This window comes from Capra hircus (genome assembly GCF_001704415.2).
Source record: "Capra hircus breed San Clemente chromosome X unlocalized genomic scaffold, ASM170441v1, whole genome shotgun sequence".
NCBI classification, from domain to species: domain Eukaryota; kingdom Metazoa; phylum Chordata; class Mammalia; order Artiodactyla; family Bovidae; genus Capra; species Capra hircus.
The window spans coordinates 34,303,921-34,329,545 of NW_017189517.1; the positions used below are offsets into that span (position 1 = coordinate 34,303,921).

At 40.4% G+C, this 25,625-nt stretch overlaps 1 protein-coding gene across 1 annotated transcript in view; it reads left to right on the forward strand.

Annotated features, from left to right (window-relative positions):
- Positions 1–25,625, forward strand: part of GUCY2F (guanylate cyclase 2F, retinal) — a 105,814-nt gene that overhangs the window by 49,030 nt on the left and 31,159 nt on the right. The window contains exons 7-9 of the mRNA XM_018044096.1: positions 2,915–3,046; positions 9,875–9,964; positions 24,628–24,804. Of these exons, the coding sequence (XP_017899585.1) occupies positions 2,915–3,046; positions 9,875–9,964; positions 24,628–24,804 (399 nt within the window). The remainder of the gene's footprint in view (positions 1–2,914; positions 3,047–9,874; positions 9,965–24,627; positions 24,805–25,625) is intronic.

Consider the following 25,625-nt stretch of genomic DNA (forward strand, 5'->3'; position numbering starts at 1 on the left):
CCTTTCCCAATTTGCAACCAGTCCATTGTTCCATGTTCATTTGACATTTGAAATGTCAAAATGACAATTCATGTCAATTGCCTAGATATTTTGGGTCTAAAGTACCAAAACAATAAACAATGTTGAACTGAATTATCCTTTCCTTTGTATAGGCCTTGTGATGGTCCAGTAAATATAAAACCCCCTTCACCTATGCCTTCTTTCTTTCCTGTGCATGCATTCATGCTCAGTCATATCCAACCCTTTGCAACCCCATGGACTATAGCCTGCCAGGCTCCTCTGTCCATGGGATTTCCTAAGCAAGGATACTGAAGTGGGTTGCCATTTCCTCTTCCAGGGGATCTTCCTGACCCAGGGATCGAACTTGCATCTCCTGGGTCTCCTGCATTGCAGGTGGATTCTTAACCATTGAGTCCCCTGGAAGCCCATTTTGTCTTTCCTACTAAGACACAAAACATGTTTGGCTTTCATACTAGTCCTCAGAAAACCACCATAAATAGCAGAATAGTGCTACCTCCAGATGAACAAAGTACCTAAGGTTTTAAAATCTTGTTCATGATAACAGATCTTTTCTTTCACTTGTGCATAAATTTTGACATAATGAGAGTTAAATAATAAACAATCATCATCACTTTTCACTGTAGATGTGATAAAAATGAATAGCAACAGAAATAGATAGCCTCAGAGGGAGTGTTCTTCTTCTTCTTGACTATATTGACCCAGGTAGAAAGGGATGGCATTACCATAGGAGAGCATAGCTCTTAACCTCCACATCCTTTTTGGCACTTGGCTTGTATCAGGGGTTGTGATGGGAAAAGATGGGGAAGCATACATTTTCCCTAAATGTTGTGTAGTCACAAACTTGCAGCTGGCTGGGTCTAATTGGTCAAAGCCAAGTCAAGAATTCCATCCAAATGGAATGTCTGAAAGTATAAACTCTTGGTGAATATAAAATTAATTCAGTCTAGAAAAATTGGTAGGTCAGGAGAAGTCAGGTCAGAAAGGAAATTTTTAGAAGAAAGTGAAGCTGAAGTCCAAATGTATGTGGATTTTGGCAGATTCTCTTGCTTTCTCCTTTGGCCTTCATGAAGAGGTCTATAACTCAATATACTAATCTACGTGCTCCTGCTGAGATAGGCAAATAAAGACTGAAAGATAAGTAGTTTCTCCTCTGGCCTTGCTCTCTTGAGGAAGATTCAGGTTGATGCAAGGGTTATGTGAAGAGTCAAGTTTTCCATCTTGTCTGAATCTTGAGCTGTTGGGATTTCAACACATTAAGGGCTGGGTGTAGTTTACCATTGCTTTGGAGCTTTGTGATAGTCTTGTCTTGGTAGAATGAACTGAGCTCAGGGCTAAATCAACTGGTAATATTTAGTTTATCAAAGACTATTAAGGGCAGAGTGTGTGACAGTACTTAAGATTAATTTTTATTGGCAAACAAGAGTGAAACAAAGCATGATGTGGCAGAAAGAACACACAGGACCAGAAATATAACATCCACATTCTTCTTCCAGTCCCTAGGTCTCTGTTTCTTCACTGTAAAATAAGAGTGTCAGAATTGGGGGTGGGGAATAGCCTAGGCAATACCAACTGTGACTACTAAGTCTGCATTGCTATAATTCTGAAAAGGCATATTTGGAGACATGGAGAAGAATATGAGGAAACTGTTGATTTATTGGGCTTCCCAGGTGACACTAGTGGTAAAGAACCTGCCTGCCAATGCAGGAGATGTAAGAGACAAGGGTTCGATCCCTGGGTCAGAAGATATTTCTTCACATGAAATAAGTCTACTGGTTCAGGTGAAGATATTAAGTTCAGTTGAAGATGTTCAATTTTAAAAGTTAACAAAGGTTTCAGACAATCCTTCCTTTTGTCATTTAACTGCACTTCCTAGCCCTCTTTTATCAGACTTATGTGTGTGCTAAGTTGCATCAGTTGTGTCTGACTCTTTGTGACCATATGGACTGTAGCCCACCAGACTCGTCTGTCCATGGGATCCTCCAGGCAAGAATACTGGAGTGGGTTGCCATGCCCTCCTTCAGGGCATCTTCCCAACCCAGGAATTGAACCTGCATCTCTTACATCTCCTGTATTAGCAAGCAGGCTCTTTACCACTAGCACCACCTGGACTTATAAAGCATCAGACTTATAAATCATGGGTAGATGATCTACTCTCTACCATCTTATTGCTTTCTGAGATACCTTGTGTCATGAAGCTTGCCTGCATAGAAAAAGGATGTCATTCAAGATGGTATGGGCTTCCCAGGTGGTTCAGTGGTAAAGAATCTGCCTGCCACTGCAGATGTGGGTTTGATCCCTGGGTTGGTAAGATCCCCTGGAGAAGGAAATGGCAACCCACTCCAGTATTCTTGCCTGGAAAATTCCATGGACAGAGGAACCTGGCAGGCTACAGTCCATGAGGTCACAAAGAGTTGGACACGACTGAGTGACTGAGCATGCACGCAAGATGGTGTAACATAAAGAGTTAGGCCTAACAGCCAGAAGAGTGGGGTTCTGTCCTAGTTCTGTGCCTGATTTTTTCAAAACATTAGATTTTCATCTTTTTCTCATTTTTGTCTGTAAATGAGAGTGCCACACTGAATTATGACTGGTGTTCTTTCTTGTCCCTCTGAATCACTCTAACTTCTCTAGGAGATGAAAATATCTGCAAAGCTTTGCCTTTCTTTTATGGCATATGGAGGTGAAGCAAAGAACCAATTCTAGCATAAAAAAATGCTGGCAATAGGAAAAATTAATAAATGTCATGTTTATAGAGCTCAACTCGGAAAGTTACCTTCTTAGGAATAAAAAAAGAAAAAAAATACCAGATGAACATAGTACCTACATAGCTGTGTGCTCCGTCCTTAATCATGATAATTTTGTTCATAAACTGTCTTTCCTAATCCTTTCACAGAGAGGAAGTCACGCCAGTGTAAGTTTTCAGATCACGTCGGAGGTCCAGAGTGGAAGGTCCCCAAGACTCTCCTTTTCTTCAGGGAGTCTAACTCCAGCTACCTGTGAAAACTCCAACATAGCGATTTATGAGGTAGGATATTCAACAGCTATCTAATCTGCTGCCTTCTTGGGTTTTAAAACAAGGCAGTGACTTAGAACTTGCTTAGTCTTTGTGCAAAAATGTTGAAGCTTTGGTAAGTCTTTCCTTTTGGTAAGTTTTTTTTATCCATTATCCCCTTACAGACTCATTCTGCTGACCATGATTTTCCTCGGCAACTAATCTACTTAACTTACAACTTCACTGATCTTTTCACACTATTTACTTACTAGGATTGTGGAAAAAAGTCTGTGAGACTCAGTCTTAACACTTAACCATGTCACTCATTCCAGAAGACATAGAAGAAATGATTTCCTGAATGAACTGTTTGTGATGTGATGTCTAGAGATATGCTTTATATAGAGTAAGGGTTGGGACAAGCTCTTCTCTTCATATTCTGGTTCTTCTTCCTATACCTGTTATCCTCTGATATTACGGAAATATTTTAAAAATTATTCATTTCTTTTCTCAGTCTGTACTGACTCTTGGAGTAACAGGTTACCTTCTGCTGTCTAAAATAGAAATCCTTTTAATTTCACTTACATTTCTGTCTTTCAAGCTTTAAAAGACCACATCCAACCCCAAATCCAACCCTTATCTAAAATACTGGCATTTGGTGACCAGAACAAATCTCGCATTGGTTGGAGAGATGAACTGTTTTTTCTCAGCAGGAAAGAGTTAAAGTGAAAGTTGCTCAGTCGTGTCCGACCTTTTGCAACCCCATGGACTATACAGTCCATGGAATTCTCTAGGCCAGAATATGGGAGTGGGTAGCCTTTCCCTTCTCCAGGGGATCTTCCCAATCCAGGAATTGAACCAGGGTCCTGCATTGCAGGCAGATTCTTTACCAACTGAGCTATCAGGGAAACCCAGGAAAGAGTTAAGCAGTGGATAAAAGGGAAACAAGACTGCCTTTCTGTCCCTCCAAAGTGAGGCATTTCCAGTGTGGTTTCCTTGTTTTGTTTGAAGATACTCCCCAAAGCAGCAAACACTCGCAACTTTAATAGTAACTACAAAGAAAGTTCAAAACAGGTCAGAATGAATTTTTAGGTTCTCCATCACTGGATTATCCAAGTTGAATGCTCTCATCCATTTGATAAATAATTTATAGCTACTTAAAACACCAAGGTTAGTATGGTATATCTTCGCTCAGTTTACGGGAAGTGTGTTGACTTAAATTTGGAGCAGGAAACCTCTGGATCTTGCCTTGAACTTAATTTAATCAAAGAGGAGATCTGATTCAAATGTAAACTTGAGTTATTGGGGAATTAAAAATTCTACACTCTCAAAGACCAAAGACAAAGTAATCTCAAGATACTCTTTTGAACGTCAAATGGAATGGGGCTGCTGGCTTTAAAAATGTATTGATGCCTCTGATTCGGAAGTAAATCTCAACAGCTAAGGCAGTCTCTTGGTTTTTCATCTGTAAATTGAGAGGTTGAACTAAATTCTTAATCTTGGCTGCTCATTAGAATCTCTTGTGTGTATATGCTCAGTCGCTTCACTCATGTCCAGCTCTTTGCAACCCCATGGACTGTAGCCCACCAGGCTCCTCTGTCCATGGGATTCTCCAGGCAGGAATACTGGAATGGGTAGCCATCCCTTTCTCTGGGGGTTCTTTTAGACGCAGGGATGGAATCTGTGTGTCTATGTCTCCTGCATTGGCAGGCAGGTTCTTTATCTCCAGTACCACCTGGGAAGCCCTGTGGGAAACAAAAAAATACCTATGAGGCTCCACCCCTAGTAACTCTGGTTCATTTGGTTTGGGGTGGGTCTAGGCAGTGTTATTTTTTTTTTTTAGTCCTCTTATATGTGCAGCCAGGGTTGAGAATTGCTGAACTGAGAACTCTGGGGCCTCTTCTGGCTCAAATGTTCTATGATTCTCTGATTCTGCAGAAGAATTTATGTGTTGAATTGTGGTATGTTTTATTTGGTGGAGCTGGAAGGTTTTAGTATAGAATGAAGAAGGAGAAAAAAAATAAACATCTGTATATAATTGGCCTTTAAGAATCTGTCAGATATTTCCTCATTTTGGAAGGAGGCAGACAGTTGAGTTAGTTGCCATAATGACCGTTGTTGGTCATTCAGATCATGGGTATTTCTTAACTGCATAGTCCATAGGGGAAGTTTATCTGCACAAAGGAGGGTATTAGTGAGAATAATACAACCCCACAAGGTCAGCATGCAAAGGAAGACAGCTGAAGCTAGAAAACTGTCTAGCTAGAGTTGAGGAGGACTTTGGGTAAGAGCAGAAGTCAATCAAATCAACAGACCAAACAAAGAGGTCCAGTATGCCTTCTGAAAGGGCCCTCTATTAGGCATATTTTAAAGAAGATTCATTATCTAGTTTCTGTTTAAAGAGAATTTTCATAAGATTTTTTATTGAAAGATATGGAACCTCCAGACAATGTGCCTGGAGTAGTAGATACCTAATAACAAAGGACAGGCTTCTCTAGGACGTGCCTTTCTAGCCATTGTAATACACTGACACAGAGTCACACTTTGATGGGACGCACGGGTGCATATCCTCTGGAACTGTACAGGAAACTCAGCCCTTATCTCAGACATACACTCAAAGATGTGAAAGGCTGAGCAGGCTGCTTGGGAGAAAGAGCTGTGAATGGCAGATGCAAAGAGAACATGTCAGGATCTGTTCTGATAGCCACTGTATAGGGAAGAAGGGTGAGGCTAGCGATAGTGCCACCCTGACACACTCAGAGAGAACCCACTGAACTGTTTCTCCCTCTTCATTCTCTGACTCCTTCTGCCTCTCCACTTCTCCCTATGTTTTTCTCTTTGTCCCATTTCTATCTCTCTTTCACACATCCTCTACATCCATCTCTCTTTCCCAGAGCCTTTTTTTCTATCTTCCCACCTTCTAGATCCCATGTAGCTCTCTTTCCACCCCTTTCCTTTCCACAGCCATCTTCTCTCTCTCTCATCACAGAATCAGATCATCAAAGCTGAACAGGAGCTTAGAAATCATCCAAGTAGTCCAGCTCTGTGGGTGTGGAAACTGAGACTCAGGCCAATGAGGTGACTACCCTAAGCGTGCGTGCCTGCATGCTAAGTCACTTCAGTTGTGTCCGACTCTTTGCAACCCCATAGTCTGTGGCCTGCCAGGCTCCTTTGTCCATGGGATTCTCCAGGCAAGAATACTGGAGCGGGTTGCCATGCCCTTCTCCAGGGGACCTTCCTGACCCAGGGACTGAACCTGTGTCTCTTATGTCTCCTGCATTGGTAGGAGGCCACCCTTGAATTTGAGAAAAAGCCAGGTATAGAACCTAGTTCTCTTGGCTCTTAGTTAATACAACATGGCCTTAATGCAAAATTTATGGACTTTAAAAACTTTAGTGGATAGAGTTTGATGTTTCTTCCTCTTAATTAAAAAATGAATGATGAGTGAAGTATTGATATTTTATCATACTTTCTCTCAAAAGAACAAAACAAAACAAATGGTGCATGTGTGGCAAAAATAAAACCTGCCCATATCCTCCCTTTTCCTCATTATTAATAAAGTAGGACACACACAGACTCAATAAAATTTTGCTTATAATATTCGTGAGAAGTCTTTAAATCTTAAAACAAACACACAAAGCCCCCAAACTAAAGAAAGCCCATGGGAAGAAAGAGCAACAAAGTGGGAGATGGAAGACCTTGCTTCTGTTACTACCTAGCCTTCTGACCTTGGGCCAGTCATTTAATCTCTTCAGGCTTTAATTTCTTTAACTATGAAGCTCTCAAATTTGGTGATTTGGCAGGAAAAAAGCTCTGCTTAACTACTTATTAAAACTTAATAAGCAAGAGAGACAGCTAAGCCATGTCTGTAATAGGGCTGATTCCAGGAAGAAGGTAACAGGCACTGGCTATAGGCAGAGTCAGGGCTGCCAGTACTGATGCTCAGGTTGTACACTGCACAAGGGGGCCACATCTAAGAGGGTACTATTCACTAGTAGACATATACTAACTTATACGAGAGTGGTGCATGAGTGAGCAGAGGGATTCTGGTCTCCCAGCCTAGTTCTGGAATGAGGTGGTGGGGCAACTTGCACACGTATCTACATGTATACCAGCATACCTGACTATGCACATAGTCACTGGAAAACAAATATGCGCCTGACTTTGTGCTGCCTTGGCAATACCCCTGGACTTTCTTGAGATTACTTCTTTCTCCTGCCTAATATTTTTATAGACCCGATTTCAGCTTCTCACCAGCACCTCTACAGCCTGACTCCAAACTTGCAAAGAGGCCTTACCTGGCAGGCAGTGTTTGGTGGTAGCCAGAGTATTGAAGCTATTGGGGGAGTGTGTTTTCTGGCATCTGGAGGATGTATGAGTCAATGAGAATGTGGTATATGCATAGATACATACAGCTGGGGCTGCTGCCCAGCATCACTGGGGTTCCACAGGCTGCAAAGTAATAAATAGTCTCAAGGTGAGGTGAAGTCGCTCAGTCGTGTCCGACTCTTTGCAACCCTGTGGACTGTAGCCTACCAGGGTCCTCCATCCATGGGATTCTTCAGGCAAGAATACTGGAGCGGGTTGCCATTTCCTTCTCCAGGGGATCTTCCCGACCCAGGGATCGAACCCAGGTCTCCCACATTGGAGGCAGACGCTTTAACCTCTGAGCCACCAGGGAAGCCTCACAATTATTATTTTAACTTGAGGAAAGCACCCTTTGCTAGTTAACACAAAGGTGCCGTAGAAGCTAGCAGTGACCATGATGCAAGTAATAGAATGGCAAAGGTGCTGGAAGGCATTAACGACCATCAGTGTTTAACCCACACATGGGCTGAGTTTGGAAACTCTCGTTAGAGTTTATGCTTTCAGCTTAAACTTCAGCCTCTGATCCTGGGCAGAGTCCTCTGAAAAGGAGCAGGTAGCTCAGTGGTAAAGAATCCTTCTGCCAATGCAGGAGACACAGAAGACATGGGTTTGATCCCTGGGCCAGGAAGATCCCCTGGAGGAAGAAATGGCACCCCAGACCAGTATTCTTTCCTGGAAGATCCCATGGACAGAGGAGCCTACTGCTGCTGCTGCTGCTGCTAAGTCCCTTCAGTCGTGTCTGACTCTGTGCCACTCCATAGACAGCAGCCCACCAGGCTCCCCCGTCCCTGGGATTCTCCAGGCAAGAACACTGAGGGCTACAGTCCACGGGGTCGCAAAGTGTTGAACAGAACTGAGCGACTGAGCACAAATGCACAAAATACAAAGTCCTCTGAAGGCTAAAGCTTTGAGGTGTCAGGCCCTCATGACTCCCATGACTAAGTGAGTAAGTGTGGGGCCTGAGAATGGGCCTTTGTAACCAGTACCTTTGTTATTTTTTAAAATAAAATACCATTATAATTGTAAGCCATAATGGAAGCATGATTAACCTAACAATATAAAATAATTGCATACAATTTGGGGGGGGTTAAGTAGAGCGATGTGGTAAGTGCATACATGCATATGTTTTCATCTGGCCAGCCAGTCTATGTCTTTGTCTAACCAGTTCCTTGGTGACTGTGATGTAGCTGGTATGGGGCCACATACAGGGAGTTGCTAGGCAAGAGACCAGGAATTGGTACTTTCACCATTCTAGTGCAGACAGGCACTATTCCTAGACTACCTTTCTGAACTTTGTGAGCATGAGCCTGATTGGCCTAGTTCTATTCAGCTGCTGAAGGCCCCTGAAAGCAAGTTCCTAGTTAAAGGGTTTTGAGTTCCTTGGCTAGAAGGTGCCCTCTGACACACAGTAGAGGCAAGTAACTCAGATGCCCGCAGCTCCTGTTATTAGCCTTCGCCTCCGGCTCATCTCCAGATACAGTGCCACAGCTGGATATATTCCTTAATAAGAGACTGGCTACACTCTCTTATTCTTGGAATTTGACTGTATAGAGCTCTCTGCTTTATTATCTCTACTTGATGACAAATTGGTGCAGCCTGAAATGGAATCTCCAGGCTATAGGTAATAGATGTGAAAGCACTTGGAAGAGGAGAGAGCGCTGTGCAAATGTCAGGCATTATTATTATTACAGAGAAAAAGATATCTATATATGTATTGCTTCTTTTCAAATTTAGGTTGGACAGAAACTAAATAGGGCTTGGTAACTGATGAATCCTCGAGGCTGTGCATGTAGGAGAAAATTATCTAGCAGGCACCTGTGTTAAAGTGAAGACAATAAAATAACTGTTGTTTTTGACTTGACAGGCAGCCTTAGAAAATCACTGTTTTGTGCTTAAAAATTCAGAAATAGACTTCTGAAAGAGTCTAGATTACTCATATTACTGTGGTCGTACACTTGTACATCCAGGTGAAAAATGTTTAATTGGTGTTGAAGCCAATTGGTTTATGATTAAAGCATAAAAGGCCCCCAAATGGCCTGTCCCATGAGAGAAAAATGGATCAAAGTAAATGCAGGCAACATTTGCTGCACTGCATCTCCTGCCCTACATCTCTCACCACAGACGCCTCGAGGCAGTCAGAATTGCACCACTAACCATATCCATTCATCGCAGGAAACCTGGTGCTACATCACTTAGCCATGAATGAGCAAAATGACCCGGCACTTCCTGCAGTGAATTCAGGCTGCTGTAGCATTCCTTTTCTGGGGTCTGCATTCCTGCAATTGTTTCCTTGTCTTTAATTAACTGGAATTTTAAACGTAACTTCTCTGTATGACATCCTTTTTAGCTTGGAACACAGAATATCCATGGGGTGGAGGGTGAGAAAGAGGAACAGAGCTTGTGTGTGTTGATGGTCTAACTATAAACTCTTAGTGTGGAAGGGAAGAGTTGCTCTAAAGCTGTTGGCAACTAAGGCTCTTTATCTTTTCTTTCTAGGGTGATTGGGTATGGCTGAAAAAATTCCCCTCTGGAAATTTCGGAGACATTAAATCCGTCGAATCAAGTGCAAGTGACATATTTGAAATGGTATGAAAAACGCTCTCTTAAACATATTCCCGCTGAAACCAATCATTTCTCCAGAGTAACAAATACCAACTGTTAGGAAGATCTTTTAACAAATCAGTACAGGGAAACTACAGGGAGGTGACTGACTTGTTATGACAATATGATGGAATGGCAAAAGTATGGGCTCCGGAGTCAAAAAGATGTGAAGGATTCAATCCCAGCTCTGCCACTTAAGAGGTATATTAACTTGAGCAAATGACCTAAACACTGAGCTTTACTTTCCTTAGTTGTGAAAGGAGTATATTAATGTCTGCTTCCCAGGGTTAAGATGATACATATATAGTGTCTTGCACATTTCCTGACATACAGCTTCTTTGTAAAATGGTAGCTATTATGATTATTATTAAGTACATATCCCATAATCTTTCATTATCTCTAGCTGCTATACCTAGAAAAGTCATCTGGTAATTTCTATTTATATAAGACAAATGGTGACTTCCCAATCCCGCCAATTATATTCAGAAAGTCCTTGGATGGGTTGTTTAAAGAAGCAGCCTATAGATGAGGCAGAGATGATGATGCTCCCTCTCAAACCATTTAAGATCAGCTCCTTGAACTTTGAGTTCATAAAAGATTTGTGGAGACCGTCTGGTTCCATCAGACTCATGAAAATGGGATTCCTAGAAGATAATGATGGATTCCTTCACATTTCTGAATCAGGCAAGTTCAAATCAATCCAATAGGTTTGAATGAAGCACGTGCTATATTCAGAACTAGTGAGAAAACAAAGGAAATGGGGACATGGAAGAGGTGTGGCCTATGGGAGACCAGCTATGACCCATGGATCCCAATGAGATGTTATGATTTGGTGTTTCCCTTACATGTAGTTGTTTTTTAAGAAATTATTTATTCATTTTTCACTGTTCTGGGTCTTTGTTGCTGCTTGGGCTTTTCTCTAGTTGTGACAAGTAGGGGCTACTCTCTAGTTGCAATGCTCAGGCTTCTCATTACAGTGGCTTCTCCCTTCATGGAGTATGGACTCTAGGGTATGCGGGCTTCAATACTTGTGGCTTGTGGGCTCTACAGCACAGGCGCAATAGTTGTGGTGTATGGGCTTAGCTGCTCCTCAGCATGTGGGATCTTCTGGGATCAGGGATCGAAACTGTGTCTCCTGCATTGGCAGGCGGATTCTTTACCACTGAGCCACCAGGGAAGCCCTGCATGTGGTTCTGATGCCTGGAGCTGAAGGAAAAATAATGAGGATGAATCCAGAAGGGAGACCAAGATCAGAGCTAGAATAGGTAGTTGCACACTGGCTTGATGATCTGGAATGCCAAACAAAGAGCTAGATCCAAAGTATGGAGCCCAAACAGCCAGACCTAGGGGAACTACTATGCTAGAAATGTGGAAATAAGAAGGTCCAAGGTAGAGTGCATCCATGATATCTTTTTTGGATAATGTAAAATTTTGATATAATTTCAAACTTACAGAGAAGCTACAAAAATAATTCAAGGAACTCCTGTACACCCCATCCAGGTTGTTTATATTTTGCCTAGTGCTTTTGATTCTCTGTTTATAAATTTATGTACAGTTGGCCTTCAGAATCCACAGGTTCAACTACCCCAATTTAACCAACCTTGAACTGATTGAATATGCAGGTGTAAAACCCAAGGATATGGGGTGTCCACCATACTATTTTATATAAGGGACTTCAACATCCTTGGGTTTTGGTATCCTCACAAGTCCTGGAATCAATCCCCAGTGGATACCGAGGGATGACTAAATAGTCTTTTTTTCTGAACTATGTGAGTGTGAGGTGTAGACATCATACCCTTTTACCTCTAAATACGTCAGTGTTTATTTCCTGAAAACAAAGACATTCTTATTTGGATGTGCATGATATTAATTGTGATCACTTGGTTTAGGTGGTGTCTACCAGATTTTACCACTGTAAGGCTACTGTTATTTTCTTCCATTGTAATTAATACTTTGAGTCTGTATAAATATCCTGTTTTTCATCAAATTTTTACTACTAATTTTATCATCCATTAATGACCCTCTAACTCTAGCATTCTTTCTATGTTTATTTGCTGGGATTGTACAGTAAGAAAGAGCCTTACCTTCTTTACCATTTATCCATACATTTATATCAGTGGTTTTAGTTTCATTCAGTCTATTTACATATCTATTTGTCTATATATATATCTATGTATCTATTATATCTAATACCTTGCATTATAAATGAATGCCACAGAGTTCATTATTTTCTTTTCCTTTCCATATTTGTAACTCCTTTATCCAATAGTTAGAAAACTGGCTCCTATTATCCTTCAGTTCAGTTGAGTCACTCAGTCTTGTCTGACTCTTTGTGACCTCATGAGTTGCAGCACACCAGGCCTCCCTGTCCATCACCAACTCCCGGAGTTCAATCAAACTCACGTCCATCGAGTCAGTGATGCCATCCAGCCGTCTCATCCTCTGTCATCCCCTTCTCCTCCTGCCCCCAATCCCTCCCAGCATCAGTCTTTTCCAATGAGTCAACTCTTCGCATGAGGTGGCCAAAGTACTGGACTTTCAGCTTTAGCATCATTCCTTCCAAAGAAATCCCAGGGCTGATCTCCTTCAGAATGGACTGGTTGGATCTCCTTGCAGTCCAAGGGACTCTCAAGAATCGTCTCCAACGCCACAGTTCAAAAGCATCAATTCTTCAGTGCTCAGCTTTCTTCACAGTCCAACTCTCACATCCATATATGACCACTAGAAAAGCCATAGCCTTGACTAGACGGACTGTTGTTGTCAAAGTAATATCTCTGCTTTTGAATATGCTATCTAGGTTGCTCATAACTTTTCTTCCAAGGAGTAAGGGTCTTTTAATTTTATGGCTGCAGTTACCATCTGCAGTGATTTTGGAGCCCCCCAAAATAAAGTCTGACACTGTTTCCACTGTTTCCTCACCTATTTCCCATGAAGTGATGGGACCAGATGCCATGATCTTTGCTTTCTGAATGTTGAGCTTTAAGCCAACTTTTTAACACTCGTCTTTCACTCTCATCAAGAGGCTTTTTAGTTCCTCTTCACTTTGTGCCATAAGGGTGGTGTCATCTGCATATCTGAGGTTATTGATATTTCTCCCAGCAATCTTGATTCCAGCTTGTGCTTCTTCCAGTCCAGCGTTTCTCATGATGTACTCTGCATATGACTAACCTAGATAGCATATTCAAAAGCAGAAACATTACTTTGACAACAATGGTCCGTCTAGTCAAGGCTATGGTTTTTCCAGTGGTCATGTATGGATGTGAGTGTTGGACTGTGAAGAAGGCAGAGTGCTGAAGAATTGATGCGTTTGATCTGTGGTGTTGGAGAAGACTCTTGAGAGTCCCTTGGACTGCAAGGAGATCCAACCAGTCCATTCTGAAGGAGATCAGCCCTGGGATTTCTTTGGAAGGAATGATGGTACAGCTGAAAGTCCAGTATTTTGGCCACCTCATGCGAAGAGTTGACTGATTGGAAAAGACTCTGATGCTGGGAGGGATTGGGGGCAGGAGGAGAAGGGGATGACAGAGGATGAGACGGCTGGATGGCATCACTGACTCGATGGAAGTGAGTTTGAGTGTACTCCGGGAGTTGGTGATGAACAGGGAGGCCTGGCGTGCAGCGATTCATGGGGTCGCAAAGAGTTGGACGCGACTGAGCGACTGAACTGAACTGAGGGTGTAGAACAGTTTTTCAGAATTTACCTTGTATAAAGTCTTAATTCCTTTCTAGTACTTCTATGTGGAGAAGGAAATGGCAACCCACTCCAGTATTTTTGCCTGCAGAATCCCGTGGATAGAGGAGCCTGGTGGGCTGCCATCTATGGGGTCGCATGCATGCATTGGAGGAGGAAATGGCAACCCACTCCAATATTCTTGCCTGGAGAATCCCAGGGATGGAGGAGTCTGGTGGGCTGCCGTCTATGGGGTCGCACAGAGTCGGTGATGACTGAAGTGACTTAGGAGCAGCAGCAGTACTTCTGTGAAACAGGAAGATGTTCTGACGATGCTATCACTGTGAGTCCAACACTGCTTTGACTACTTCTATGCTTTCATGACCTTGAAATGTTGAGGTCTGGGTACCAGGGGCCAGACTGGAAAACACATCTTGGTGAGCCAGCTACAGAAGGGAGTCCTATATAGTCAGATCGATGTTCCTGAAAGAGAAATAGCTGGAGTCAGAAGCCAAAGGACTGATGACTTCCAACATCTTTTAGGATCCCAACTTCTGCAAAGGTGTATGTAGGAAAATCAAGCCCTATCTGTCTCTCAGTCTCATGTTCTTTCCCATTATGTGGAACTGAGCAGCATACTCCCTGTATCATCTAATACCCTGGGTACTTAGTTCCTTGCCTTAGCTCCAGAGATTACATCTCTGATCATCTTCTCTTCCATTTCACTTTAGCCACCCAGTGCTATCATTATACCTTGGGCTTTGTCGTTATCTATAATTGCTATTGAAAATGCTTTACTTCCAAAATCATAGATTCAAACATCACACTCTCTGACTATAGCCTTCTCTTCTTTGAACTGTACCTATACTTTCATTGGGTCTTCCAGACCTCTACTGTCACCCACCACATAAGCCCTTCTTTCATCTTCTTCCAGGTCCACCTTAGATTACATAATTGATCATTTGAAAACATTATATCTGTCTTTTTGGTCAGGTAAATTTGTAAAACTCATATTCTGGATGACCCTAACTCTTGACTTTCTTTGTGCCTACACTTGAACAACCAAGCATTATGGCAGAAAGTCATGCAAAGTATATTGTTTCCACTATAAATTCATGTCTCTCATCTTAAAATGCACCTTAACATTGTCCTTTAAGTCCATTATAGTACTTCATTGGTTTCTACAACCCATCTTTCAAAGCTTCTCCATTTTCCTTAAACCTCCTATTCCTTTATTTTTACTGTTATCATCCTGGTCCAAGCCCCCTTCATCACCCACTAGAGCTACTGCTACTGTCTTTCTTTTTAAAGAGAGAATTTTGGGGGAACAGTTTTAGGTTCACAACAAAACTGAGCAGAGTAGAGAGAGTTTCTTCCCTGCCCCCACTCATGTACACAGCCTCCCACACTATTCAACATCCTGAACCAGAATGGTACATTTATTATAACCCATGAGCATGCACTGACACATCATTATCACTCCAAGTCCATAGCTTACATTAGGGTTCATGTAAGGTAGTATATCCTGTGAGTTTTGACAAATGCATAATGACATATCTACCATTATATTGACAGTAACATATAGGATAGTTTCAGTGCCCTAAAAATCCTCTATGTTCTGTCTATTCACATCTTTCTCCCGCTAACCACTGGCAACCACTGGCAGTTTGTTTTTTTTTTTTTTAATGCTGTGCACATCCATTTTCACCACTGGTGATATCTTTTCTCCATACTGCAGTCTGAATCAAAATCGAACCTGATTTTGTCAGTTCTCTGTTTAAATCTCTTTAAATATATTCCTATTGTTCTTCTTTTTGTGTGGAGATTTTAAATTACAGGTTCAATTTCTTGAATAGATATTGGACTATTCAGACTTTCTATTTCTTCCCGTACCTGTTTTAGTAAGTTACAGCTTACAAGGAAGCTGTCCATTTCATATATTTTTTCAATTTTACTGGCATAAAATTGTATATAATATGTTTATCCAATCTTTTAAATAGCTTTAGGATCTGTAGTGATGCTCCCATTTTCATTTCTGATACTGATAATTTGTATTTTCTCTTTCTTGATCAGTTTTGCTAGAAGATTTTCAATTTTATTAATCTTTCCCAGAAATAAACTTGGCTTTGTTGATTTTTCTCTTTTGTATGTCTGCTTTCTATTTCATTGATTTGTATTCTGATTATTTCTTTCCCTTAGTTTCTTTGTTTTTCATTTGTTGTTTTTTTCTAATTTTTTTTTTGAGCTGGAAGTTTTTATAATTGATTCTTAATTTCTAATACAGTCACTTAAAGCTAGAAATTTCCATTTAAGTACTGCTTCAGCTACATCCTAGAAGTTTCTCTTTAAAGATGTTTATTATGGAAAATAACAAACACATACAAAGTAAACAGATTAACTAAACTCCATATGCCCAGCACCCAACTTCAACAATTATCAACACTACAATTATTATTTCATCTATACCTCCACTCTCTTCCCACATCTCTTACTTGGTTATTATTATTGTTGTTATTTTTTAGTTCTGTATCTTTGAAGTAAAATTACATACATTGAAATGCTCATATCATAGATATATAATTTTGATGAGAGGATATGCCCATATAATCTAGACTTCTGTTATGATATAGAATAGGGCCCCTGGCCTGTTTTTTACATCCTGGGAGCTAAGAATGTGTTTTAGATTTTTTAAGGGTTGTAAAAAATGAAAACAAAGATTATTGCAGCAGAAATCATATATAATCTGCAAAGCCTAAAATATTTACTGTATTTACATTGACAGAAGAAGATCACTGACCTCTGATAGAAAACATTTCTTTTTCTCAAGAAAGTTCCCTTGTGTTCATCAATAAATTATTTCATGCTCCCTGCCACGCTTGCCATACCACAAAGGAAACCACTGTTCTGGGTTTTTGGCCTATCTTGAATTAATTTTGCTTATCCTATAACCTTATGTAAGTGGAATCATACAGCATACTAACTGATTCATTCATGTTATATGTATAAATAGCTTGTTCTCATCATTGCTGAGTAGTAGTCAATTGTATGAATATAACACAATGTATGTATTTTTCCTGCTGCTACTGCTACTGCTAAGTCACTTCAGTCGTGTCCGACTCTGTGCGACCCCATAGATGGCAGCCCACCAGGCTCCCCCATCTCTGGGATTCTCCAGGCAAGAACACTGGAGTGGGTTGCCATTTCCTTCTCCAATGCATGAAAGTGAAAAGTGAAAGGGAAGTCGCTCAGTCGTATCTGACTCTTAGCGACCCCATGGACTGCAGCCCACCAGGCTCCTCTGTCCATGGGATTTTCCAGGCAATAGTACTGGAGTGGGGTGCCATTGCCTTCTCCATGTATTTTTCCTACTGATGGGCATTTAGGCTGGTTCCAGTTTGGGCTATTGTGAATAAAACTGATATGAATGTGCTTTTGATAAGTCTTTTTATGGACACATATTTTAATTTCTCTTGGGTAAATACCTAGGAGTGGAATTTCTATGTTAAAATATGTGTGTGTGTGCTAAGTTGCTTCAGTCGTGTCTGACTCTTTGTGACCCTATGAATGGTAAACTGCCAGGCTCCTCTGTCCATGGGATTCTCTAGGCAAGAATAATGGAGTGGGTTGCCATGCCCTCCTCTAGGGATGCTATAATATAGTACATGTTTAACTTTATAAGGCACTACCAAACCTTTACTATTTTCATTTCTTGCACACAAGTTATGAGAGCTCCCTTTTACTCTACCTCATCACCAATGTTTCATATTGTCAGTTTATCTGGTTTTAGGCATAATTGGTTTCTATGGGTATCTCATTGTGGTTTTCAAAATTTTTATTTTAATTAGATAGAAACAACAAAAATTACCATCTCTAGGTGTTAAGTATATTCACATTATTTTACAACAGATCATCACAGCTTTACATCTTGTAAAACTGAAACTCTGTACCCACTAAACAAAACTTTTCTTTTCCCCACTCACCGTCAATACCTGGTAGCCACCAGTCTATGTTCTGTCTCTATGAATATGACTACTTTAGATACTATACAGAAGCAGAATCATATAGTAGTTGTCTTTGTGTCACTGGCTTATTTCACTTCCTGTAATGTCTCATTGCATGAAATGTTGCCTTGGTATCTCTAATTTTCTTGAATAGATCTCTAGTCTTTCCCATTTTGTTGTTTTCCTCTATTTCTTTGCATTGATCACTGAAGAAGGCTTTCTTATCTCTCCTTGCTATTCTTTGGAACTCTGCATTCAGATGCTTATATCTTTGCTTTTCTCCTTTGCTTTTCACCTCTCTTCTTTTCACAGCTATTTGTAAGGCCTCCTCAGACAGCCATTTTGCTTTTTTGCATTTCTTTTCCATGGGGATGGTCTTGATCCCTGTCTCCTGTACAATGTCACGAACCTCATTCCACAGTTCATCAGGCACTCTATCTATCAGATCTAGGCCCTTAAATCTATTTCTCATTTCCACTGTATAATCATAAGGGATTTGATTTAGGTCATAACTGAATGGTCTAGCGGTTTTCCCTACTTTCTTCAATTTGAGTCTGAATTTGGTAATAAAGAGTTCATGATCTGAGCCACAGTCAGCTCCTGGTCTTGTTTTTGTTGGCTGTATAGAGCTTCTACCTCTTTAGCTGCAGAGAATATAATCAATCTGATTTCGGTGTTGACCATCTGGTGATGTCCATGTGTAGAGTCTTCTCTTGTGTTGTTGGAAGAGGGTGTTTGCTATGACCAGTGCATTTTCTTTGCAAAACTCTATTAGTCTTTGCACTGCTTCATTCCGCATTCCAAGGCCAAATTTGCCTGTTACTCCAGGCGTTTCTTGACTTCCTAGTTTAGCATTCCAGTCCCCTATAATGAAAAGGACATCTTTTTTGGGTGTTAGTTCTAAAAGGTCTTGTAGAGAGTTCCAGAAAAACATCTATTTCTGCTTTATTGACTATGCCAAAGCCTTTGACTGTGTGGATCACAATAAACTGTGGAAAATTCTGAAAGAGATGGGAATACAAGACCACCTAACCTGCCTCTTGAGAAATCTGTATGCAGGTCAGGAAGCCACAGTTAGAACTGGACGTGGAACAACAGACTGGTTCCAAATAGGAAAAGGAGTATGTCAAGGCTGTATATTGTCACCCTGCTTATTTAACTTATATGCAGAGTACATAATGAGAAACGCTGGACTGGAAGAAACACAAGCTGGAATCAAGATTGCTGGGAGAAATATCAATAACCTCAGATATGCAGATGACACCACTCTTATGTCAGAAAGTGAAGAGGAACTAAAAAGCTTCTTGATGAAAGTGAAAGAGGAGAGTGAAAAAGTTGACTTAAAGCTCAACATTCAGAAAACGAAGATCATGGCATCCGGTCCCATCACTTCATGGGAAATAGATGGGGAAACAGTGGAAACACTGTCAGACTTTATTTTTTTGGGCTCCAAAATCACTGCAGATGGTGATTGCAGCCATGAAATTAAGAGACGCTTACTCCTTGGAAGAAAAGTTATGATCAACCTAGATAGCATATTCAAAAGCAGAGACATTACTTTGCTGACTAAGGTCTGTCTAGTCAAGGCTATAGTTTTTCCTGTGGTCATGTATGGATGTGAGAGTTGGACTGTGAAGAAGGCTGAGCGCCGAAGAATTGATGCTTTTGAACTGTGGTGTTGGAGAAGACTCTTGAGAGTCCCTTGGACTGCAAGGAGATCCAACCAGTCCATTCTGAAGGAGATCAGCCCTGGGATTTCTTTGGAAGGAATGATGCTAAAGCTGAAGCTCCAGTACTTTGGCCACCTCATGTGAAGAGTTGACTCATTAGAAAAGACTCTGATGCTGGGAAGGATTGGAGGCACGAGGAGAAGGGGACGACAGAGGATGAGATGGCTGGATGGCATCACGGACTCGATGAATGTGAGTCTGAGTGAACTCTGGGAGTTGGTGATGGACAGGGAGGCCTGGCGTGCTGCGATTCATGGGGTCGCAAAGAGTCGGACACGACTGCGCGACTGAACTGAACTGAACTGAATGTCTCATTGTGTTTTGAAAATACATTTTTTGTTGTTGTTCAGTTGCTAAAGTGTGTCCGACTCTGTGACTCCATGAACTGCAGCACACCAGGCTTTCCTGTTCTCCACTATCTCCTAGATTTTGCTCAAATTCATGTTCATTGAGTCGGTTGGTGATACCATCTAACAGTCTCATCCTCTGCCGCCCCCTTCTCCTTTTGCCTTCAGTTTTTCCCAGCATCAGGGTCTTTTCCAATATATTTTTTATTTAGGAATAATTAGATGGTCTGTACAATGAATTTTGATAACTGCATTTATCTATGTAACCATTCCTCAAAACAAGATGCAGAATATGTTCATCACCCCAGAAAATCCCCTGTTTCCCTTATCAGTCAATTTTTTTTTTTATCCCGGAAGCAACAATTTTTCTGATATCTATCACCATGAATTAGTGTTTTATTTCTGTTGTTGAATTTCATGTAAATGGAATGATAGAGTGTACACTCCTTTTTTCTCTCAATATAGCACGTTTTAAGATAAATGCATGTTTTTACATGTATCGGTATCAGTTCATTAAAAAAATGCTGAGTAATATTTCATTTTATGAATATATCACAGTTTGTTAATAATTTTCTTGTTGATGAAAATTTGGCTTGTTTCTCGTTTTTTTGGCATTATGATTAAGGCAACCACATATATTTGTTTAATTATGAAAAACACATTATGTAAATTTTACCATCTTAATTTTTAAATGTACAGTTTGGCAGTGTTAAATATACTCGAATTGCTGTGAAACACATCTCCTAGAACTTTTTCATCTTGCAAACATAAAACTCCGTTCCCATTATATAGCAACTCACCTTTTTCCCCTCTTTGTATTTCTGGATAGCCATTATTCTACTTTCTATTTCCATGGATTTGACTACTTTAGACACCTTATATAAGTGGAATAATATGGTGTTTGTCTTTCTGTGACTGGTGTATTTCACTTAGCATAATGTCTTCAAGATTCGTCCATGTGGTAGCGTGTGAATAGTTTTCTTTTTAAAGGCTAAATAATATTCCATTTTATGTTATTCATTCATTTCTTGATGGACATTTGGGTTGCTATGAATATGTATATGCAAATATCTCTCTGAAATCCTCCTTTCAATTCTTTGTATACATACCAGGGAGTGGAATTTCTGGATCATATTGTAGTTCTAATTTTAATTTTTTGAGTAACCTCCATACTGTTTTCCATAGCAGTTGCACCATTTTACAGTCCTACCAACAGTGCACATGAGTTCTAATTTCTCTACATCCTTGCTGACACTTATTAACTATTTTTTAAAAATTGTATAGTAGCCATCCTAGTGGGTGGGAGATGATACTGCATTTTAATTTAGATTTGCATTTTTCTGATGATTAGTGTGTTGGGTTGTCTTTTCATAAGCAACTATAAACATTTTTGCACAAGTATTTTTGTGAACATATATTTTCACTTCTCTTGGGTAAATACTTAATAGTCTGAGTCATAGAGTAGATGTAAGTATAACTTACATGAAATGCACAAACAGTTCTCCAAATTGGTTATAAAATTTTACTCTCCTGTTAGAAATGTACAAATGTTCCAGTTGCTTTAAATTCTCAGTAACATTTGTCTTTTTGATACAGATTTCTGATACTGCAAAACTTTCCAGTGTGTAGAAAATGTTTTATTGTTGTGATTTTAATTTGCATTTTCATGATAGCTAAAGTTATTGAGCACCTTTTCAAGTGCTTATAATTCATTTCTATATCTTCTTTTGTTACTTGTCTTTTTATGTTTTTTTCCCATTTTTAAAAAATTGAGAGTTTTGTCTTTTAATTGTTGACATGTAGATACTCTTTTATATATCCTGCTTTTGGTCAGATATATGTTTTACAATATTTTTTCTCAATCTGTGACTTGTTTATTTAATGGTATCTTTTGATGAGCAAACTTTAAATTTGAGGAAATCCAATTTATTATTTTATTGTATTTGTGGCTCAGAAATCTTTGCCTATTCCAAGATTTTAGATATAGAGTTATGATCCATTTTGAATTCGTTTTGTATATGGACTGAGAGTAGTGGTCACAGTGAATTTTTTTCCATAGAGATATCCAGTGTTCCAGTAACAATTGTTTACAAAAGGCTTTCCTGTCTCCATTTAATTAACTTTTCAACTTGATGAAAAATTAACTGACTATATATGTGTGGGTATGTTTTTGGACTTTCTACTCTGTTTCATTAACTCATCAGTGTATCCTACTGCCAATATCCCACTGTCTTGATTATCATAGCTCTAGAGTAAGTCCTGTAGTTAGGTTGTGTAAGCTCTGCAAATTGTTCTTTTGCAACATTGTTTTTGTTAGGGTAGTTCATTTTAATTTTCAATAAGTTCTTAAATCTACTAGTCTATTACTTTAATAAACCCTTCTGGAATTTTTCATGAGGGGTTATATGAATTTATAAATCAATTTAGGGAAAATGGATATCTTAACAATATTGAGTCTTCCAGTCCATTAATGTGGTACAGATCTTTGTTGAAGTTTTCTTTAAATTTTCTCACCAATGTTTTGATACTATTATACAATATTGAGTAGAAATGGTGAAGGAAGACATCCTTGTCTTACTTTTGACTCTAAAGGGAAAGAATTTAATGTTTTACTATTGGATTTCATATTACCTGAAGGTTTTTTCACACATGTCCTTTTGACTCTAACTTTTTTTTTTAATGATGAAGAGGTTTTTGTATATTCTCTGACTGCCTGCAAAAATTTATCTTTAGATTTTAGGAGTTTGATTATGATGTTTCTTCTGCTGCTGCTGCTAAGTCGCTTCAGTCGTGTCCGACTCTGTGCAACCCCATAGACGGCAGCCCACGAGGCTCCGCCATCCCTGGGATTCTCCAGGCAAGAACACTGGAGTGGGTTGCCATTTCCTTCTCCAATGCATGAAAGTGAAAAGTGAAAGGGAAGTCGCTCAGTTGTGTGTGTCTCCTAGCGACCCCATGGACTGCAGCCTCCCAGGCTCCTCCATCCATGGGATTTTCCAGGCAAGAGTACTGGAGTGGGGTGCCTTTGCCTTCTCTGATGATGTGTCTAGGTGTAGTTGTTCTCATCTTACTTGACCTCTCTGGTATTTATCACATTTTCCTGAAATTCCTTCCAGCATTTATCTCACCTTCCTGAAACTCTTCTTGTGGTGTTCATAATGTTCTAAATAAGCCTTTCTCTTTAGTCCCATTTCTAAGTGTTTATGTGGGATGTTCTTCCTTTCCTCATCCTTTAAATGTTGAAATTCCTCCCTTTTCTTTTTATTCTATATACTTCCTTGGGTTATCTCATTCACTCCCATTAATTTCATCTACCATTTACATGTTTACAATTCCCAGGTCTATTTATCCAGAATACACTTTTCTCCTGAGCTTCAAACTCTGATTATCTCTAGCCATCTTTGAAATATTTCCAACTTGATGTTCCACAGGCCCTTCATTCTTAACATGTCTCAAACTGAATTAATCAGTCTTCTCATCACCCAAAATTTGTTTCCCACTCTCTTAGGTCAGATTCTCTAAAAGCTGAGCCTGAGATGGGAATTCTTGTTCAAATTACTCATTGAAAGAATGCTCTCAAGAGAAAGGGAGTGGAATGCAGAGTAAGGCAGTTAAAGGGAGAGGAATGCAGGATAAGGCAGAAGTAAAAGCTCAGCAAGTATGTGATCTCAGCTTGAGACTAGCTTCACTATGATCCTATGGGAGAAATACTGCCACACAAGTTATACCATGAGTTCTCCTTTGAGGCTAGGGAGTTGAACTTTTGTACCACTCCCAGTCAGTCAGTCATTACCTGGGATCTGTGGGTGGGCTCTAACATTTCAAGTAAGATAGCTCCCCTTTGTGTTGGGCTGTAGGACAATTTTCAAGAGAATGGAGCAACTGTGAATGATCAGCTAACATTTACAGCAGTTGGGAGATGCACGGTAAAGGGAATATGGGTGGGGTACCAACATATTCACTAGGAAACCTCCTGAATTCCTTATATTGAGGTATATCACAGCCATCTATCCAGGAATCCAAGAAGAAATCTAGAAGTAATCATGGAGCGCTTTTCTCTCTTATCCCCCATTAAATAGTAATAATAATAGATACTAATCGTTTAGTGCCCATAATATTAATTTTGAATTCTATAGTAGAGTTCTCAAAGCTGCACAGGATGTGGCTCCTGTCTCTCTCTCCAGCCTTGTGCCTCATATTCTTTCCCTTACACTGTGTTCTGGCCACCCTAAACCTGTTGCAGTTTCCTCAGCATAACATGCTCTTCCTCTTGGGTGCCCCGCCCCCTGCCACCACGTTACCTTCGTGTGGTCAGCTCTTACTTGCCCTTCATGATGGTTCAGACATTACCTCCTCAGGCAAGCCTTCTCTGACCTCCAAGGCTGAATTAAACACTTCCCATCTGAGCTCCACTAGCGTCCTGCTCTCCCTTCGATAAAAGTCATTTCACATGGAAATGTGTCAGTCAGTTTGTGTGTCTATCACCTCTCTTTGAATATGACCCCTTTCAGGGCATTGATTTCAGTTTGTTTATCTTTGTATCACTAGCACGCAGTCCAATGCCTTGGACATTGTTGGGGCACCCTAAATGTTTCTCATGTTAGTGAAAAAAATGAATGGATACAAAGGCAAAATGTTGTCCAAATTCTAAATATTTCTTCTGAAACAAATTTTATAAGCTTTGGCCTGATGTTTATAGAAGCTATTTATTTTAATAGATGCTGACTAGATGAATATTCACAGAAAAGCAATCTATTCCACCTCTTACTGTTCTAACCTTTTTTAGTATTTCTAGGTCACTGAACTCCACTCTGTCAGAGTCCCTAAAGAAACAGGAAGAAGGCCCCAACTCCAACTGAGACAGAACAGCTGTGACTCTCTTCTCTCCCTCTGTTTCCAGATGAAGGACCTGCGTCATGAGAATATTAACCCTTTGGTGGGCTTCTTCTATGATTCGGGGATGTTTGCCATTGTGACAGAATTCTGTTCCCGAAGGAGCCTGGAAGACATACTGATGAATCAGGATGTGAAACTAGATTGGATGTTTAAGTCATCACTCCTGCTGGATCTCATCAAGGTTAATGGAAAGACTGAAAATCCAAGATTTTCCCCATAGATTAAAGCTTCAATATTTTGGGATGTTTTATTTTCCTTTGGTCATTTTCCTTGGATCACCCCTCCACCTTCCTTCCCTGTGTTGGCCCCCACCTCTTCTCACAGCACCTTGTTATTTGTTTTATATATCTATTATAAGGTCCTGATAAAGAAAAAAATTGTTTGTTCCCCCCACTACCAATTTGAGGGCCAGATTTATCTGTACTTCCTATAGCCATTGGGCTTCTCAGTGGGTAAAGAATCTGCCTCCAGTGCAGGGGATGCAAGAGATGTGGGTTTGATCCATGGGTGGAGAATATCCCCTGGAGAAGCACTCCATTTCAGTATTGTTACTGGGAGAACCAGACAGAGGAGCCTGGTGGGTTAGAGTCCATGAGGTTGCAAAGAGTCAGATATGACTGAAGTGACTGAGCACGCACGCCTATAGCCGTCGAGCACTCTTCTGCCTTAAGCACTCCTCTTCCTTCCCATTCCTCTGCTTTCTGGATGTGGGGGTGGGCTCACTCCTGGGCTCTTTAGTCCTACTTAGCCCCATCTCCTGGCTTTCACCTTCTAAAAGGTGGTTCAGTTTAGAAATATGTGATAGGTCTTTACATAGGTCTATGCCATAGTTACAGATGTGGAACTCAGCATGACCAAGAGGCAAAAAGACCATTGATTCTCTCAGGCAGCACTTCCATTCTCAGAGGCCAGGACTGTTAACAGCCAGTGGGGTTCACAAATGGGTCCATGTGTGCAATTCAGTGGAATCCATGAAATCCCTGGAATGATATGAAAATTGTG